At 41.7% G+C, this 19,718-nt stretch overlaps 3 protein-coding genes across 5 annotated transcripts; 2 read left to right on the forward strand and 1 right to left on the reverse strand.

Moving 5' to 3' along the window:
* Positions 1 to 4,534: 4,534 nt before the first annotated feature.
* LOC106654972 (activated CDC42 kinase 1) lies at positions 4,535 to 12,293 on the reverse strand. Of its 2 annotated transcripts, XM_014375149.2 has the most exons (8): positions 11,364 to 12,293; positions 8,653 to 9,263; positions 7,501 to 8,552; positions 7,319 to 7,414; positions 6,919 to 7,232; positions 5,723 to 6,844; positions 5,051 to 5,640; positions 4,535 to 4,982 (listed from the first exon to the last, which is right to left on the reverse strand). In XM_014375149.2, exons 2-8 carry the CDS (start codon positions 9,204 to 9,206, stop codon positions 4,883 to 4,885), a joined length of 3,828 nt encoding a protein of 1,275 aa, XP_014230635.1. In that variant the 5' UTR covers positions 9,207 to 9,263; positions 11,364 to 12,293; the 3' UTR covers positions 4,535 to 4,882. The 2 variants fall into 2 exon arrangements, with proteins under 2 accessions (XP_014230635.1, XP_014230636.1); XM_014375150.2 differs by lacking the exon at positions 7,319 to 7,414.
* A 1,029-nt stretch (positions 12,294 to 13,322) lies between these two features.
* On the forward strand, positions 13,323 to 15,497 carry LOC106654657 (SUMO-conjugating enzyme UBC9-A). 2 transcript variants are annotated; one of them, XM_014374619.2, is made up of 5 exons: positions 13,323 to 13,668; positions 14,001 to 14,090; positions 14,775 to 14,858; positions 14,920 to 15,182; positions 15,266 to 15,497. In XM_014374619.2, the coding sequence occupies exons 2-5, from the start codon at positions 14,025 to 14,027 to the stop codon at positions 15,330 to 15,332; spliced, it is 480 nt and encodes a 159-aa protein (XP_014230105.1). In that variant the 5' UTR covers positions 13,323 to 13,668; positions 14,001 to 14,024; the 3' UTR covers positions 15,333 to 15,497. The 2 variants fall into 2 exon arrangements, with proteins under 2 accessions (XP_014230105.1, XP_014230104.1); XM_014374618.2 differs by lacking the exon at positions 13,323 to 13,668 and having other exon boundaries at positions 13,893 to 14,090.
* An 820-nt stretch (positions 15,498 to 16,317) lies between these two features.
* LOC106654656 (vitamin K epoxide reductase complex subunit 1) lies at positions 16,318 to 19,698 on the forward strand. Its single transcript, XM_014374617.2, has 3 exons — positions 16,318 to 17,028; positions 18,180 to 18,277; positions 18,353 to 19,698. The coding sequence occupies exons 1-3, from the start codon at positions 16,853 to 16,855 to the stop codon at positions 18,571 to 18,573; spliced, it is 495 nt and encodes a 164-aa protein (XP_014230103.1). The 5' UTR covers positions 16,318 to 16,852; the 3' UTR covers positions 18,574 to 19,698.
* The last annotated feature ends 20 nt before the right edge of the window (positions 19,699 to 19,718 follow it).

Raw genomic sequence — 19,718 nt, forward strand, 5'->3', positions numbered from 1 at the left:
TCACACACACACACGCGCGGCTGTCCCGTTGCGGCTCGGCGAGTCCACGAGTTGCCACCACCACCACGATCGTGAGCTCTCGGCTATCCTATACAGCTTTTTATCTATCTTATTACTTGCCGCCCGCAATCGATTGCCGCTCGTTTTTGAGTGTATTGAGATACATTTAGTAACGTGTCTCCCGCACTGGCGTATCGATCCTGTTTTTTTCTCAATGATGTGAGACTTAATTTGAGGTGCGTTGGGTATACGAGGAGAGAAGCCGCGAAAAACGAGCGCGCGAGATGATAGCGAGAATAGAGAATCTTCGAAGAGACAAAGGAATTGATTAAATTTTTCAATTGAATCACTGCTGGTTATTTTTTTATCCAGCATTTATGCACATCAAATTGGTTGACTTTTTACATATATAATAGAATTTATTAATTTGCTTGATCTTCAACTTTTTGGGTAATTTCGTTTGAGTTTCACTCCTAACAGCTATTTTTAAAGGAGTCCATAGCAATATTTAAAAAGCGTTATACTTTTCATTAATTCATTTACTAAGAATAATATTCCAAAATTTGTTTTCTTATGTAACAAGATTTATCGTAATCAAAGATATAATATTTGAGTATGAGCTTTTTGATCCTATCAACAGATGGCGGATTGTCAACTCGCAAGTGGCAAAACAGAGTTCCGTTCATATAAATATCTCGATAATTTGATTTTTTTTGAAATAATTTGTATCGAAGTGCAAATTGAGCTATCTAGCTTATTAGTTACGTGCTTGGGTTGCGTGTACGAGCAATGAATTTGAAGCTGTTTATTTCCTCTGATTTTCTTCAAGTACTCTTTTACATGTTGCCATTTTTGATCGGCCCTGTGGAAGCTGGTTTTCTTCCCGTCTTGCTATACTTTTTCTCTAGCCGTTGACTCTGCGAGTTATTGAGCTTTGGTCATTGAGCTCAAGTAGCTAATTTGAAACTCATACTTTCTTTGCTGATTCAAACGAGACTCTCGATGCGTCTTGTGGTACAATGATCGATTCAAGTTTGTTTGCCTATGTAGAAAATACAACTGCTGCATGACCGGCAGCATTCAATTAGTTGACTTTTTCTAACGTTAGAAATTTCTATTTTTGGTTTTTGTCATCCACTGCGCGCCTAAGTAGGTACGTAAACACGATGCATATGCAGTTACCTGTAGTGAATTCAAGGTAAATGAAAATCCCCGACGCTCGAGTTCGTCTCTCTTTCAGACTCGACGTTTTATATATGCTTTATTGTTTGCTCTCGTTCTACTTTACATAATGGCGTTCGTACGTACTCGCGCGCTTTTTATTTATACATATATTTACAAAATCCGACGGTTTTGCATCACCGATCGACACGTCTCTGGCTCTTTATACAACTGACGCTTAAAGCATATAAAAAGCCATATATCGCCTCGAGAAAGAGAGAAGAGATGCACATCGGCGTGGAATAGAGAGGCATCATCGTCGAATGGAAGGTCGTTACCAGCCTCTCGCTCTCGGAATAATAACCGCGAGGAAGATCGTGGGCGCTGCTGCTGCTGCTGTTACTTATTGAGAAAGGTCGCTTGACTTTTTCAAGTGTTAGGCCACCAGCTCCATTGTATACACGCGAAGATGCAACGATCTACGCGTTTGTGTATACACGGCGGTGGTCCGCCTTCGCCATGTCTTTGCTCACGTATATGCTAGTTTGAAAAAAAAACACTCGAGTGAAATGGCGTGTCATTTGACTTGTATTTTAATTTCCGTCAGTCTGTTGACTGAAAATTTACGCATAAACTTATTTATGAAATGTTGATTAATTTTTCCTAGATATCAAAAAGGTAAATAATAAAGTATATAATAGTTACGTACAGAACATGTAAAATCGCATTGCGAGCACGCGAGTGACGAAAGATTCAAGAAAAAAATGTCTAACGCTACTGCACAGCTATTTTGTTCTTAAAAGTTGATAATATTGAATATCTTAAAACTTATAATTTTGGTCTGAAAATATGTATAATTGCTACATACATATAAATTGACACAGTTCAAAAATATGCGGAAAATATACAAATAGATACATTTTAAACTTCAGTACCTCTTCAGCATGTTTCTATCAAATTATCACATAACACTGATTATATTTCTAGCCAAACAAACTATAGTATGAGTTTTGTCTTTAACGATACAAGACATAATACCCAAAGATAATTGTATTTATTAATTTTCTGTGGCATTTAATATAAAAATCTATCGGTTAATTCAGGCACCAAAATGGATATTACTAAAAAAAAGTCAGGGGTAGTTTGTGATATTTGTCAAAAGCCATTTTCACATGAAAGAAGCATGATAAGACACCGAAAAATAGTTCACAGTAATCGCAAAGACTTCGAATGCGACAAGTGCGAGAAAAAATTTGGACGAAAATCGTCTTTGCTCACCCACCAAAGGACAGTACATGGAGGTCGCAAAGATCACACATGCGACACGCGGGAAAAAAAAATTCGGACATAAATGTAATTTACTCTTGCTAATAAATATAGTCCACGAGGGTCGAAAAGATTTCACATGCGACAAGTGTGAGAAGAAATTTCGTTTACAATCGAAATTGATTAAAAATCAAATGAAAGTTCATGATGATCCCAAATATTATCAATGTGACAAGTGCGAAAAGATATTTGGACGCCAATCGAGCTTGATCTCGCATCTATAAAGACGCATCAAGATGTAACCGGATGTCTTGAAAATTACGCAATCGACAAAGGCGGGCAGAAATTCGATGGTCTAAGATATTGGATCAACTCCCAAAAGTCACTCCTCAAAATTCACATAGATTTCTCATGCGATAAGAATGAAGAGACATTTGGGGATCAAAAAAATTTGGTTAGACACCAAAAATCAGTCCTTAGAGGCCGCAAAGATTATCAATGCGACAAGTGCGAGCAGACATTTAGAATTGAAAGCGGTTTGATCTAGCACCAAAAATTAGTCCACAAATTCCGTAAAGATGTCGCAAACACGAGAGAAAAATGAAATCTAAGCCTGTATCGAATTCGATCAGAAAAAGAAAAAAGTCAAGAAAGTTCGCAAAAGACAATCTTTCCGACCGGTGCTATAATTGTCTAGTTTGCCGATATAATAGATATTTGTCCCAAAAAAAGTTGGGGCACAGGCAAAGAACTCGTCACGCAAAACGTGTGAAAGTGAAGACATTTGCAGTTGCATATAATATCATGTACGATTATAATCAATGTTTTAGAAAATGTAAATATTATATTTACACAAATGACTAAAACTTTTTTCAGTAAATAACGTGTATTTCATCAATGAACTAATCATACGCGTTCGTGCTTTTCTTGACAAGTACAAAAAATCATGATTTTGTCTTAATTAAAACTTTGGGCTACCTAACAATACATCTTGGTTTGTTATATAGTGTTGGTATTATATTTTTACACCAGACAAGATTTCGACGATTTGAAGAAACGAAATTATGGGTTTTGGCAACTTTGGTTCCAAAAACCTTGGTCCCAGTGAATCATCAAGCTATCAAGATCTTGGAGCTGTCATTTTTAATCCTCGAGCTCGAAAAAATCTCTTCATGAGTATGCGAGGACTTCATTTTGATGGTTAAAGATTACGTTTCTAAGTTAGTTGTTGAACACTAATAAACTCGCATGAGAAACAAGAAAAAAGTTCTAAAAGTTATTTAAAGGCGTTTCGAGAAAACAAAACAAGACATGTGTGCTCATATTACGTGTCATTTGAGTTTTATTATAACTTCAGCCAGCCTATTGACTGAGAATGTACACATAAACTTAGGATTGCTATTTACACTTTACACAATGTTAATAATGGTTTTCTAATTATAAAAAAACGACAAGCAAAAATATTAATGATAATGAGTATTGAATTATCGAAAATATTTACAAAAATTTTGATCGTAAGTATACAGTCTATGGTAATAAATATAAACAACAAATAGTTGCGCACAGAACATGAAAAATCGCATTACGAGCATGCGAATGACAAAAAATTTAAGAAAACAATTTCTTACGCGATTAATCAACTGCTTTTTTGCCTACGATTTTGTTCGTAAAAGTTTATAACATATCTTAAAATATATTCTTTTTCTCTGAAAATATGCATCATCGCTATATAATAATAATAAATTAAATACCTCATACTGTAGAAAAGCTTTACAAGCGACGAACTATTTACAAGCTTAAAATATACAACAGCAAAGTTACTGAATAAAGACGCAAAGATAGGTAAATAATAACTCGTAGAAACTATAATAGCAGGGCATATCACAGTATCGTCATAAACTTTTTTGATCAATCGTTGTACCCGCATCATTTGCAGATGTGATGAATAATATTTGGAAAAACAAATACTCTCGAGTGTATTACTTGTTTATCATAACAGTTTAGTCTAAGTACTTGCGTTACAGAATACTTTAGTTTACTTCAATATTCTTTCAAGGAAACATGTCTTAATGGAAAGGCATCTTAAAAAATGATTCATTTGACTTGCTCTTGAATTCGACTTTCATCAAGTTATATTCTTCTAGTAATAACTTTGATTCCGAATTCACATTTTGAAATTTTTTATTTACACAATTTTTGCAAACTAAGGCAGTAAAGTAAGTCTATAATCAAGCATTTGACCAGTCCTATGCTTTCTTAGTTATTTTAAACATTAATATGTTCAATCATTATATTCGAGCTTGATTCGAGCTTGACATTACATCTATATATTTGGTGATTTTTTCGTTTTTATAGCGCATATCACGCTCATATATAATTGTACTACCTAATTTATACTTCAAAGTCTTTGTATCTAATCTTAAATAAATGTTACTTATATTGACAACATGCCAATTTATCTGACGTGATCTAGTAGTAAAGATGCAGCTTGATCCACGTCAAATTTAGCTCTTTTTAAAGCTAATTCACATTGCTGTTTGGTGGCAAGTCCAAGCCTGTAAAGGTGAAATTTATAATTTAATCTCGAAATTACTCTCCAATGAAAAAGAGATCAAATTCTTACCTAACAAGAGTTTCAATTTTGGCCAATCTATCACGGCCGATTTGTCTAGCTGCTTCCGCAGTATCCCATCCGGTAGCTTGCAGAGCAGCCAAAGCTTCTTGTTGCGAGGCATCCTGTGCCTCTTGTTGTACTTTCATTACTTTGCTGGCTCGGAATTCGTCATTAAGCGACATCACCAGTTGCTGCGAAGCACCGGTAAGCGGTGGACTAGCTCCTCCTGGATAAGTAGAAGGCGCTGGGACCAGCTGATGCTGCTGGAGTTTCGAATCGTTCATCTGCGGCAATAGATTTCGAGCTAAATTCGAATTAGTTACCGGAGACGACTGATTAACTGGCCTCGTCGGGGTGAAATTCATGAGACTCCCAGTATTTGTATTTTGATCGACATTAATTTTTTGATGAGCTGTTCCATTTTGAATGGGTTTCATCGGTGAGAAAGGAGGTGGTGGGTTATATGACGGCGGTTGTTTACGACTAGGACTAAATTCACGAGGAAGAGTTTGACGTTGTTGCTGTTGCAAGATCGAAGCTGCAGCGGCAGCATTCATAGTCGACTGAGATGGATTCATGGTACTGCTCGATTTCATATGCTAGAGTTAAACAAAAGAAATACGTTTAGTAAATTTATCGTATAAAAATTAAATCTTCAAGATTCTTTTTTGATATACTAACCATACTGTTACAAGCTGCACTAGCTAAGGCAGTACTGTTGGCTCTATAAGTACTGAGAATGTTTTCCCGGATTGCCTTATTGTACAATGTGTTGAACTCGTTTTGCGATAACTGTTCTAAATTAGGCACCGTACGTCTAAGCTCAGCGTAAACTTGCTCGTTCAGTACTGAACCGGCTATAGATGCTGGTCTAGGTACAACGGATGAATTGCTTGGTGTAGTACTTCTCATAGTGGTGGCAGTTGGCAAACTTGGAAATTGCTGCAGGGAAACTGTATCGAGGCTGTTAGGCTCTGAGTGCCGCTCGTCACTCCCTTGACTTCTTGGTCTTAATTGCACATTGCTGTTTTTAGGCTGTACTATCGAAGGTTGAAGTGGCTGCCAAGTGTTTTGCACTTTAGTAGGAGGAAAGTTGAAATTTTGCTGCTGCTGCGGTTGCTGTTGTTGCAAATCCGTATTGGGTGATTTGGGCTTAATTGACGGTGGAGGTGGTTTCAACATCGGTATTACAGTATTGTCAGCAGCCATAGCAACTGTCGCGACATGTTGCGGTGTCCGGTGATTAACATTACTATTTTTATTTGCTTCTTTTTCACCCAAATGTTTTTCTAGTTCTGCGAGGAACGCCGGGTCTAGTTTTTTCGTCGAATTTTCCTGCGGTGTAGCAATCGTCAGATCGTTCATACTTTGGACTACGTCAACGTTATTCTTCATCAGAGGTAATTTTTTCGGACTCTCTTCTGGGGTTATTGAAGGTGGAGTAGGTGGAGGTGGTGGAGTCGACATTTCTTGCATGTGCAAATTACGACTGACAACGTTGGCATACGTTGCTGCTGCAGGCGCTACCGGCGCCACTGCTCCCAAATCGTTCCGAGTTAAATCGTCGGGCCACTCTTGATCGTGTATTACCGGCGAATTCGCGTGCAATGTATTATTTTTTTCTACGTCGTTATAATGCCCATATCCATTACTTTCAGGCAGATTTACGTTCAGATTTGTGTTTTCACTGCGCAATTCCTTGTTGAGATTCAAAACTTTTTGAATTTCCGATGGAATATTGACAGCTGGCGGTAGGGACATTTGTAGATTATCGTATTGTTGTGCAACTGGCTGCGGAAGCGGCTAAAAAATTAATCGAATTAAACTTCTTCCTTTTCTTTTTACGGCAAGTTCGTAAAACAAAATGAATACTTTACCAGTACTGTGAGCTGAGACCCAGGCATATCGGGTGTAACTTGGTAGTATGCGCCAGTATTCGACGGCAAATCCATCGAAACGGGACTGTAGTACCTCGACTGTGGAATATTAGAAAACACGCGAGAGGTATCGAATGGATCGGGTGCATCGTTCGACGCGTCGTTTGGGCAGTTGGCGTAACTTCGCGGATCGAGCGGTTGTTGCGACCAGTAGGCTGCGGCTAATTCACGATTGTTCGAAGAGGCCGCGTTGTTTCTCGATTCAATTTCTTCGGGAGATAGATCGATGAGCGTGCCCTCTTGATTACTTGGAACTGAAAAAATAATTTTCTGGTTGAACGACTAATAATACATCGATCGATAGTTAGAGTAAGAAAAAAAAAGTTCAAGTTGTATGGACCTTGCACTCTATCTTGCCGAAATTTATTGATTGCAATTGTCATCATTATGTTCTTATAAGTATTGTTTGCGTTCTTTTGGGACACAAAAGATGGTTCTTAAAACAAAAAATAAAAAAAAGAAAAAAAAAATTATTCCGTGTCAGCGACTTTTCGACGAGCATCACTCTCAGAGATAACTTACGTTGCACGGGCGCATTGGGCACCTTGACGGGGCTTCCGCGCAAGTCATTCTGCAATTTCGTATAGTTGTACTGTTTTCGCTGCCTCTGCGACTGAACCCCGGGCACCATTTTCAGTGCGCTGTCGGCGACGCATCCCACCACGTCCGGCGGATCCATGGGATTTCTCAGGTACACGTCGTCGATGTAGATGGGACTGCCCCAGCTCTTGCCGAAGGGGGCGCCGTGTCCCGTGTGAATGAACGAGTTCTCCAGCGGTCGGCTGATGTCCTCGGCCTGCTTCCTGCGCATGGGATCGACGAGGCAGCGCGGGAACACGCCCACGTGATAGGTGCGCTGATTCTGGCCCTTCCACCAGTAGTGCTCGGGCCGACCGTCGATTATGGCGATCTGGTCGCCTTGGTCGATTTGCAGCCTCTCCGGCTCCTCGAAGCGGCTCAGGGCCTTCATGACGGGCGGCACCATGCTGGTGAGGGCCTCCTTGAGCTCGGCGAAGCTCGGCCTCTCGCAGGGCTCGCGAGCCCAGCAGCGCATCATCAGCTGGAACATGGCCGGCGTGCTGGCCTCGGGCTCGTGCAGCCGCTCGCCCTCGCGGTCGATCTTCTTGAGTATCTCCGAGCCGTTGAGGCCCAGCCAGGGCTCCTCGCCGAAGGTGAACATCTCCCAGATGGACACGCCGAACATCCAGACGTCCGAGGCGTGACTGAACTGTCGGGATTTCAGGGACTCCGGGGCGCACCAGGGGAACGGCACCTTCTTGTGCTCCGTCATGACGTAGCAGTCCTCCTCCTTGGAGAGGGCGCGCATGAGGCCGAAGTCGCAGATCTTGATCTTGTCGAGGCTGCTGAGGAGTATGTTGCGGCAGGCCAGGTCGCGATGCAGGATGTGCTTGTCCTCGAGGTAGGCCATGCCGGTGGCCACTTGGAGCGCGTAATCGCTGAGCTTGAGGACGGACATGTTGCCGCACTGCTTGCGCAGGTAATCGATGAGCGAGCCCAGAGGTGCCAGCTCGGTCACCATCATCATAGGCGCCGACAACACGACTCCGTATAATCTGAAAACGGAACAAAAAATTAATCAATTATTCATCGATGAAAAATGTAAGGAAAAAAAAACGAGTCGCTTGCGTAACAACAGCGCAGGCGTCGACTCACCTGATGAGATTGTGATGATCGAGGCTGTGCATGCTCTGGACCTCCGAGACGAAATCCTCGATGACGCTGGGCTGCATGAGAGCGTCGGCCTTGAGCACCTTGACGGCCACGGGCAGGGTTCGGCCGGTTATGGGCGAGTTCCACTCGCCGCGCCGCACCACACCGAAGCTGCCGTCGCCCAGCTTCACCGACAGCGTCACGTCCTTCTCGGCGATGAGGCACGTCAGGGCCATGGGGTTTTTAGCGCCGTTGCTGCTGCTACCGCTCGTGGAGGAATTCTTCGAGTCGCGCTTGTTGGTCTTACTCTTGTCGGGCCTGATGCGCTCGATGATGTTCTTCTTCCACTGGCCGGCGCGCTTCTTCTTCACGGCCTCGAGCAGTCGGCGCACGCCGGGCTTGCCCATGCCGATCTTCTCCAGATCCTCGGGCTGCACGTAGTCGAAGTGCTGGATCCGGGTCACCTGCAGATCGTCCCTGATACGGGTGAAGAACTGCGACAGCTGGACGTCGCTCAGCAGATCTTGGAGCCACTCGGTGCTGTCGTCCTCGGCCATTGTGTCGCTTTGAAGAACGATGCCGATGCCGACGCTGACGATGAATGCAGTCGATTTCTGCGCGCCGAGAGCATAAGAAGTATATGAGTATCAAAAGAGCGAATCGGCGAATATAATATAAGAATAGGTCATAAACACCTAGGACAGGAAATTGAATAATAGACGTACACGATCGGCGAGGTTTATCTATTATTATATACCGCTTGAACGAGAGTACAAGTGAGTGAGGGAGAGAGAGGATGATTTGCGCAATTGCAACGAGACGATCCCCGCCGTATAAAACGTATACTCGATTTATATAAATGGAAAATCTACGCGACAGTCGTATAGCCGCGAGCGATTCAGGACATGGCGCTTTAAAACGAGCTGCGGTGCGCGTTGAGCAACGTGTTTTCTCTTCGCGGCACATCTGCGTGCGTTCTTTGGCCTGTTGTTTGCCAATACATTTCGCGAGTAGATATAAAATAGTTCTTGAAAAAAAAAAAAAAATAAAAAAACCCGAATATCATTCACTTTTCTGCTGCTGCTTTACGGAGCTCGAAAGCGAGCGAGGAAGACAATGCGCGTAATAAGCATATTACAAGGTGCCGAGGGAACGAGAGCGCGAAGAGAAAAATTCCGCTCCTGCGCGTATGTACGTACGTGTGCGTTTTATATGCTACACATACATTATATGAATCGAGACAATTGTCGCGGCCGCCGTCGTCGTTCGTTCGTTATTATATCGTTATAATAAACATAAAACATCCGTGCTCGGCGCGGGCAAAAAAGCGCGTATCACCAGGCTCTGCACTCCGCTACCGGTATATACATACGGCACGCGTGTGCAACAACAAAACGTTTTCTCATTAAATTTGACGCGAAACTTTCTCAACTCGAAAGTACGCGTGTACGATATGTATAAATTTAAGAGAGAAAAAAACGTCGTCGTCGCGCGCGCGCGAGAGATGACACATGCTGCACGCACACGCGCGTGTCTACGTATATATACGTACCATTACTTTATAAAACATTCGACGCGTGTACAATGTTATTATATATACATGCGTGCCAAGGATTGAAAACAAGCAGAGCGACACTGGTGCATTATATATATAGGTATATGTATGCACATATATGAAGCGCGCACAGAGCGCACTGATCTTCATAATTATCATAAAAAGCCTGCATTCAACAAAACGCCGCGCTCCAGCTATACATAATATGTAGATGTGTGTGCCAGAGCTAGCTGCACAAGAGGAAAAAAGGCTTAGATGCGTGTAGAGGATAAAAACTGTATTGAGCGAAGGTCACTGCTGCTGCAGCAGCAGCACAGAGAATCTATGAAGAATGCCAACATCCAGTGCCTCGCAGGTAATTCAATATAACACATTGTGTATCGATGATTGTTCAAGGCAAAAAAGCTAATTTCAAGTTTATTCTATTGCCTGTGCGATTGAGGATTATATTTTATAGGTGGTAACTGGTTCGTATTCAATCCGTATAGAGATAATTAGAAAAGCAGATTAGAGGAGATAATACTGGTACGTCTCTGATATCAGAGACCACTTAAACTCAATAAGAAAATTAATACGACAAGCTTTGATTTTGATTGAAAATTGTGTACTGTGATAAGGCACAGTAAAGCTTGAAAAATCAATATTCTGTCAAATTATTGTATGTACATAAACAAGCTATGAAAACTAAAGCTAATACATTGCGTAGAAACAAGGTGTTAATAGCCAGTACATAAAAGATAAGAGTAAAGTGATGCATATGAAAACAGTGACAGTTGTACGCGTCCAAGAAGTAGAAAAATTCCTACTAATTGGTCATAATTTCTATTACATCACGCAAGGTTGAAGTCATTGATAAAATAGGCAACGACCAGTGAATTCAATTGTCAACGAGAGTGAATCATAGCCCTTGAGCAAAAGCAACTATGTAACCATGAACTTCCTGCAACAATCTCAGTGGCAAAGTGGCTACTGAAAACTGTAGTATATAAAATTCACTGAGATAGTGCCTGGAGAAAGAGCATTGGGCAAAGAGCACGGCGTGTAACCGAATCTCCTTTCTTTTAGCCGAGCTTCATGGGCCAAAAAAAAAACAAAAAAAAACAGAAGCATCAGCTGCATACAAACTCGATAAGTAGCGTACACCGAGGTGTATAGTTACCTCGACTCGTTGCTTCTTCTTTTTTTCCTCGCCTCTTCCTCTTCAGTTCATCTTCTCCCTTCTTCTACTGCGAGCACTACTTGCATTCGTTGCACAAAAAAACATGAAGATATACAAAACGCACGGCACTGAACGTATAAAACGGAGATTTTTTTCTCAACAAACACTTATAAGTTAGTAACAAGGCGCATGTATGCGAAATATATATCGGCGCTATAACGGGCGCTGATCGATGAGAGAATCACGACGCTCGACTACGCACGTAGTAGTAGTACAACGACGACGATGATGCTTTGTGGTCGTAAACGTCGGTCTTGTCATGATGCCTGCTCCGTGCGCGGATATATGGAGATAGGCTAGCTGTCTCGGGGCACCGATCGCAGACTGTTTCGGTCTTACGACGAGGCTCACTGCTGCTGCATCCTGCGTATACAATACCAGACGACCACAGCAGGGGCGTTTGTCAGAAGAGGGCAGGCAGGCAGCAGCAACACTGAACACGAGAGAGCAGCTGGCAGATAACGGTAGAGGGAGGAGAACGCACTGTATGCTAGCAGCAGATCAGGCGAGGATCAAGCAGCAGCTGAGAAAATTGATGCGCGTTTGAATAGCGTTTGGAGCTATTTAGACACTCAGCTGCAGCATGAAACAGCAGCAGCAACACAGCAGCACAGTGGCAATTGTTTCACGCTTATAATGTATGAAAACCGATCACAGTCTTGACAATTCGAGCGCTCGAGTTCGACTGTTAAACACCTTTTCTATTTTTTTTTCAACGCAGCTTCTGCTGTTGCTGCAGCGAGTCCGCAACTGACCAGTTGCAGCGGCGCCCGCTTTTCTGCATGGGTGCGAATATGATGCTATTACAAGCACACACTAGGCTGCGAAACACTGCCTCGGTCTCGAGGCAGCAGCAGCTCGGCGGCGGCGCTTTTTACTCTCGTTTCGCGTGCTCGGTGTCTGGCGCTCGGCGCGACGGCCCACTGGCGGGGGGCGTCAACATCGCGTGGATTATTTGCGCGTCTTTCGGAGCACGGTTGTGTTGCAATAAAAAAGTCTCAGACGTATACGTGTACGTACGCGATCGTTGGTAATGTAGCTGTTCTCTTTCGCATTTTTTTGGCGCGCAGATTTATTTATTTTTTTAAGAATCGATGATAGCGATTACGGAAAGGACTAAAAACTCAAAAATTCAAACGCTACTTCGAATACCAAACAAATACTCTTAGAAAAATAAGATATTTTTAATCAAAAGAAAGTGAATTCAAGACTGCATGGTCCGTGAGCCGCCCGAACATCTGCCGCGCTATTATAAAAACTTTCTCCGGAAAGCATCGTATGGATTCTCTGTATTAAATGGTCCGGTTAAAGATCGAGGGAACAAATGAAAATTTTAAAATCCACTTGTGGGGGCGTCTTGAATGTATCTTGTAGATGACCGTTGTAACGGCTATTTTCAAGATAATCCTCGATTCCGGTGTCGAAAATTTTTTAGTTAAAGTTTTTCAAGTACTTGCTGACAATTAAAGAATGCAAAATTATTCAGTGGTTAGAAGAAAAGAATAAAAATTTTCATGTCATTGTGTAATTTTTTAGCAAGAATTCGCAATGGTCATCTAGATGATTTATCTATGGACACGATTTGATAAGATGATCAGATCATTTTTGAAATTTTTATTGTTCTATTTACGGGACGATAGAGCGGTACAAGTTCTTTAAATTTAAACAGTCGATTTCATTGAACGTAAATAATTAAATGCCCAACACTATTTCGAAAAATGAGCAGCAAAAACGATCAACGTAAAGGACAAAAATAATCCAAGTTTGGAGGTTATGTCGGGTTACGCCTCATCTTATCTAGCGGACAGGCAGCTGGACGCTCACCGGAAGTGACCTGAACTGCACGCAATAATAATCACAATAATAACAATAAAAACGAGAAGTAGTTGAGTTGCTGCCTCGGTCGAGTCAAACTCGTAGAGAAAGTAGAAATCCCGCGGCCAAGCGAGAGAGCGAGAGGACGCGATCTAACGGCTCGTAGCGAGTTCGATATATGACAAGGAGCAGTCGACACGGCATCGGTGCTGTTGCTAAAACGCATACAATACAACACGCACGGATTTACGACAAGAGCGCGGACTTTTTGGGCTTCGCATTTTATTGGACATTTGGACCACGACGACGACGACCTGCGGCGCTTTTTCCCGTGACCGTTCGCACGCCCACGCACAGTTCAGTACAAGCGAAAGAATTCAACACGACTCTACGACAGTGGTAGAGCCCCGTTACATCGATATAGCAAAAGGTACCTAAATTGATAAGGTTTTTTGTCGACAATAGGTAGGCCGCGTGTGTCTCGAAGCAGCGGCTACAATACAGCAGTAGCAAGCGCGCACATTGTCGCACATCGCACAGTGCCAAGAAGCTGATGTGTGCGTATGTGTCGATACACACACACACAAACACACACATACGAAAAATTTGGCGCCGCTGCCTGCTACAGTACACGCACCAACGGCCTCGCGACTTATATTATATATATTGTACACACATAGCAGCAGCAGCATACGTCGGCGTGACTGCTCACCACGGCATAGCAACGATTCAATTTTGCAATTTTTTTATTTCTATTTGCAGTAAGCTAACAGACAATCGCTCAGGATGTCGGGTATTGCAATGGCAAGATTAGCCGAGGAGCGCAAGGCTTGGAGAAAAGACCATCCCTTCGTAAGTGTCCCATTTTTTCAGTTTTTTTGTCTCAAGTCCACGCTTCTTGCACAGCTCGGTGTCCCCAACGAGTGAGAATTGCATATATATAGTTTTTTGAGGTTATGTGTACGTCGAATCTTTGTCTTGTTGCCTGACGTATTATACGATCGCGACTCGTTCTCTTTTCCATGAATGGCATTGTTTATCGTTCGCGAGTGATTAACGTTCCATAGCGGGAAGACCTTTTCGATTGTCAACAAAATGCGCTTTAGGTGGCGTTCTGCTTAAAACGCAACCCGCCTGCATTCGCGGTCATTCGGTTGTGATTAACCTATAACTCAAATGAATTAGAGAACGAGTACTTATTATTGTCAACTAACAATACTAGCCAAATCCGCATTTACAATAGCTTTTACTATTCAATATAATTCTGGCATGTAGTCCTTCTTGACCATTTGTTTTGGACTGAGCGTTCCAGATCTTTCTACTCGCGACTGAACCTTTTTAACGTGGTTATCTTCATAGATAACATGATCTATCAGATGATCATCTCGCAAAATATTTAAATAGTTACATGCATAATAAGGTATTATCTAGATAATTCCATAGACCTAGATTTTCTATTTATAACTGGCATTCTTTTAACAACCTTGAACTATAAAGGTGTAACAATATTCATTTAGTCTATCATGTATTTTTCAGGGATTTGTCGCACGACCAATGAAAAATCCAGACGGTACGCTGAATCTGATGAGCTGGGAATGTGCGATACCTGGCAAAAAATCCGTAAGTTTTAAATAAGATGATAATTGATTGTCAAATATACATTTTTCTTATTTGCTTGTAGACTCCATGGGAAGGTGGCTTGTACAAATTACGAATGATCTTCAAAGATGATTATCCTTCCACTCCACCAAAATGTAAATTTGAACCACCTCTTTTCCATCCCAATGTTTACCCATCAGGCACTGTTTGTTTGTCGCTGCTGGATGAAGAAAAAGACTGGAGGCCTGCCATCACGATTAAACAAATTTTACTTGGTATCCAAGACCTCCTAAATGAACCAAATGTAAAAGATCCTGCTCAAGCAGAAGCATACACAATTTACTGGTAAGTAAATCATACTTATTTTGATCATTTAATTTAAAACTTATCCAATGAATTGTAAACTAATGAAATTATAATTGTTGTAGCCAAAATCGTTTAGAGTATGAGAAACGAGTGAGGGCTCAAGCTAGAGCAATGGCGCAACAAGAATAAATGGTAATTTTATGTAAAGATATCAATTTGCTGCAAACAACTGGCAGTTTCCTACAAGATTTATACTTGGTACTTCTTCCTCTGCATGAATCTATTCCAGATCAAGACAACTTGTCAAATTATGTGAAAGGCTGAATTAAAGAACATTTTTAGTTTAATACTAAATCATTTGAATCTAAAGACTCTTTATGTTTGTATCGAGATAAGATGTAAACGAAATGTGAACAGCTCTTGAGCAAATATCATGATTTTCATTAGTTAGACAAGAGCTCGCTGGTTTTTGAGAAAAAATGAAACATCGTTTATTGAGGCGAATCAATGTTGTTGAATGGATTCTCTGAAAAATCAACTCACAAACTGAGATAAATTTATGCAAGTCCATTGGTTGTACAATTTTGACTTTTTTGAATGTTTAATTTTCTCTCTGAGTCAGTGTTTTTCATTTTTGTAATTTTAGGCAAAAGTATTTTTTTATAATTATAAAACCTTAATATTAATAAATACCATATAATGAGTAATAAAGTAATGTATTATATAGTGATAATTCTTTGTCGAGCTCATTTTGAAATTCTGTCCATCATCAGAGTTTGAAAATTGAATGAATGATATGGCTTAATGTAGTATACGTCTTGGCGAACGGCTAAATGTAAAAAGTCATTAGTCAAATAGCTTCTGGCAGAAGTTCAAGACATTATAATGTGCTGCTCCGCCGGCGTGGCAACGGTCACGCACGGCCCGTAGTTGTAAAATAGCCCCGCGAAACCTGATCGATCATTTTTTTTCCTCTTTAATGATATATAATTATTAAAAGCGCGCAGGGGGTCAAGAACCTTTCTATCCTCAAAGAATTTCCGAGACGATTGCGAGTCAAGTAATAAAGCGCCGGTTCCCGATCGGAGCTTTTATTCGCTAGTTGTCGCTCGACGAGGCAAGAGCTTGCGCGCAGAGCTGCGAGCAACAGTTACGATATATCGGCGGATCGCAGCAGGACAAAACTGAATTCCAAGCGCATCGATATATATTTATAATTCGCGACTTTTCGATATCGAAAACTTGCGTGCGTGTTCGGGCGGAGTTTGCGCAGAGATATATCTCCCTCCCAAACTTGACGTCCCCGCGAGCCCCTTATGGTGCAGCAGCAACAGCAGCTGTAGGCGCCGTAACAATTGACGCAAGAGTGTATCGAGCTTGTTTCGTGTGTGTTGTGCACTGTGCATTGCCCGTAGTACATATAGGTGTGTGCGTGTGCGACTGTGTCGAAGCGACTAGCGAGCGATAAAGGGTCGGGGAAGAGCGAGAAAGAGAGAGAGAGAGAGAGAGAGAGAAGCGAAGGAGGAACGACGACGAGTCGACGACAACAACAATAACAAGTGCGCGCCTGGACGCCAGTCGAGTGCACAGCAGCAGTAGCATTAGCAGCAGCAGTCAGTGTCAGTGGAGCGCGCTCGTATAGTACCACTACACTACTGGATATATTATTCGATCGAGTACATTAATTGTTGTTTGGTGATATAATATAAATGGCGACGTACAAACTGCAGCGGCTCGACGCCGCTCTGCTAGGGCTGTGCTTGCACGGGGTCGCCGTGTCCTATTACGCCTACTTGGTCGAGACGAACAAGGAGAAGGACGACGACTATCAGCCGCTCTGCGACATCAGCGAGCACTTCAGCTGCACCAAGGCCTTCATGTCCGAGTGAGTCTTCTTATGTCGTTCGTGCGCTGTCATAATATACACTTATGTTGTTGTGTACATCGAGCGAGATGCATCGACGATGGGCCCGCGCGAGGATCCCCCCTTTGTTTTCCAAGCGCCAAGCGAGAAAACAACAGATCGATCGATCGCTCGGCTTCTTTTTTTTTCTCGCTCTCCGTGTCATGCATAATCGAGCGCCTATGCTATAACACGCAAGCTCGCAATCAAGGTTACCCAACGTCGATTCGCGAGTGCACCACGTAGGTACATAGGAAAATCGATCGCGGCTGTCTCTCTCTCTCTCTCCCTCACGGCCCGCGCGTCTCTCTTAATGTATAATGCACCTCTTTGCTCTTGGCCTCCTGTGCGGCCGTACGGTACACGATCATCCTCCGCTTGCTTGCGCACTCGGAGTTCATTAATGTTGCATTGTTTGACGCGCGCTTCGCGTTCGAAAAATCACCCACACCCGGCTTCGTTGCTCGAGACGAAGAACTCGAACGTTCTTGATTTTGGAATTTTTCTGTGATACGTGACTCGGATGGAACTGGTCAAATTTTCGCCTTACATACGAGCGCAAAAATTCAATCAACTTGATGTATGTATCAATGTTCATTAAGAGCCGCAGCTTGTAATCTTATCGATGAAATATTTTCGTTGCTTGCCCCGCGCGCGCGCAAAAAAAAACAACACACTCGGACGCTCGCACACGAATCGGCCTTTTATCCGTTTTATTTTCGTATCTTTTTCTCTCTCTGGTCGCTCATAAAAATAATCCGCATTAATCTCTCTCGCGTTTCGAGCCACGAGAGAGTGTAAAAAAACGCGTATTATTAAATGTATAATAAACTCCCGCGCGCGGGTTTATTTTGAAATGTTTGATATCTATACACAATATATCGGGTCGCCGACGAGAGAGGCCAAGAGAGAGCAGATTTTATATGTTTTTTATTCAATTTTTCAATGACAACTTCAGCTAACGAAAGAAAATTCAGAAGTTCGTCCGAAGCTCATATTTTTCGCGCGATGAGTAATGGATCATACTTACTTATGTATCTATTAAAAGTTATCTTATCGAAGCAAAAACAAAACACGAGTTCTCTCGTGTTCAAACAAGAAATTCAAGTATGACAATTATGGAATTTTCGAAGGTTCGGCAAGGGATTCGGCCTGATTCCCAAGGACTCGTCGTTTTACCTGCCCAACAGCATATTCGGCATCGTCTTCTACACGATCGTTGCCTCGCTCAGTAAGTATATCATCATAAAGATATACATGAATCGAACCGGCTCGAGTTGATGATTTTACCCCTATGTCTACGCAGGCCTGTTCAATCACTACTGGAACACGCTGCTCATGCTGGCGGCCACCGTGCTCGCGAACAGTTTCTCCATCTATCTCGCCTATGTGCTGTATCTGCTCAAGGACGTGTGCCTCGTGTGCGTCACCACGTACATCATCAACGCGATTCTGCTGGTGCTCTCGGCGAAGAAGCTGGGCGAGATCAAGCAGGCGCAGCTGGCCAAGAAAAAGAAGAGCAAGTGAGGAGGAGAAGAGAAAGAGGCGCATCTCCATACACAGCGACAAAACGAGCCATTTCCCTTCTTATACGCTCTCTCTCTCTCCGCAGCTCGCTGCTGCAATTATTGACGCTTCATTTCATTTTCTATCGACGTTATTAAACCGTGTACATATTAAATATACGCGCCTTCGTTACACATATACACACATAACACACAGCTCCTTCTCTCTGTCTTTCTTTATTTCTATCTCACTCGCGCCGTCGATTTTTTGCTGCTTTTAAAAATAACTCGTAAATAAAAACGCATTTAAAACGGAAATGCCTGTATCGACGATCGACGCAACAACGGTCGTCGTCGTCGCGCTTCTCTAATATGCTCCAGTGCTGTGCTTACATTTTAAGAACTCTAGCATCGTAGGGACGAAATTTATAAATGATATATTATACAATGAAATTATATACAATCACCGTTCGATAAAAGTACCTTTATTTTTTATTGTAAAATATATATTATATACCTAAAACGAAACTTGACTATTTTTCGTTTATCTTTGCTTATTATATATAAAAAAAAATTTAAGGAAGAAGAAATAAACCTGTAAGATTTTATTCATTGTTAATACTTTGCGCACGTGTTAATTTTTGTAAGGTCAGTACAACGTATAGTAGCTTGTAGTAACGGTTAGACATATTATTATATTATAAAAATAGACTGTTCTATTGGTATAATGTAAACGAAAAACACACACTTAAAGAAATTATTATCGATCTCCGATTTGCGCATAGATTGATAGATTAATCAATTGCACAGTTGTACATTATATCGTGGTTATACAATACGTACACACATACACGCATAATTATACAAACGTAGTCTCTGTGATTTTTCGTGTAGTCTGTATATCGACGTTATTAGCGTAAATCTGTCAAGCCTCATACGCGTCGCGCGTACCGACGAACAAACATACAAAAAATGAACGAATCAATTTTTACAATCTCACGAAACGCATAATACAAAAAGGAAAATATTATAAACCAAGTGTACAATGTATTGTACAAATTTAAACAAAAAAGTGAAAGATGAAAACTTACAAAGCCTAATGATATATATTCTATATGTAATATTATTATTTTTCAAAAAAAAAAAAGAGAGAATCTTGTTCTCGAC

The sequence above is a fragment of the Trichogramma pretiosum genome, unplaced genomic scaffold (assembly GCF_000599845.2).
Source record: "Trichogramma pretiosum strain Unisexual culture from Peru unplaced genomic scaffold, Tpre_2.0 scaffold46, whole genome shotgun sequence".
Taxonomy (NCBI): Eukaryota; Metazoa; Arthropoda; class Insecta; order Hymenoptera; family Trichogrammatidae; genus Trichogramma; species Trichogramma pretiosum.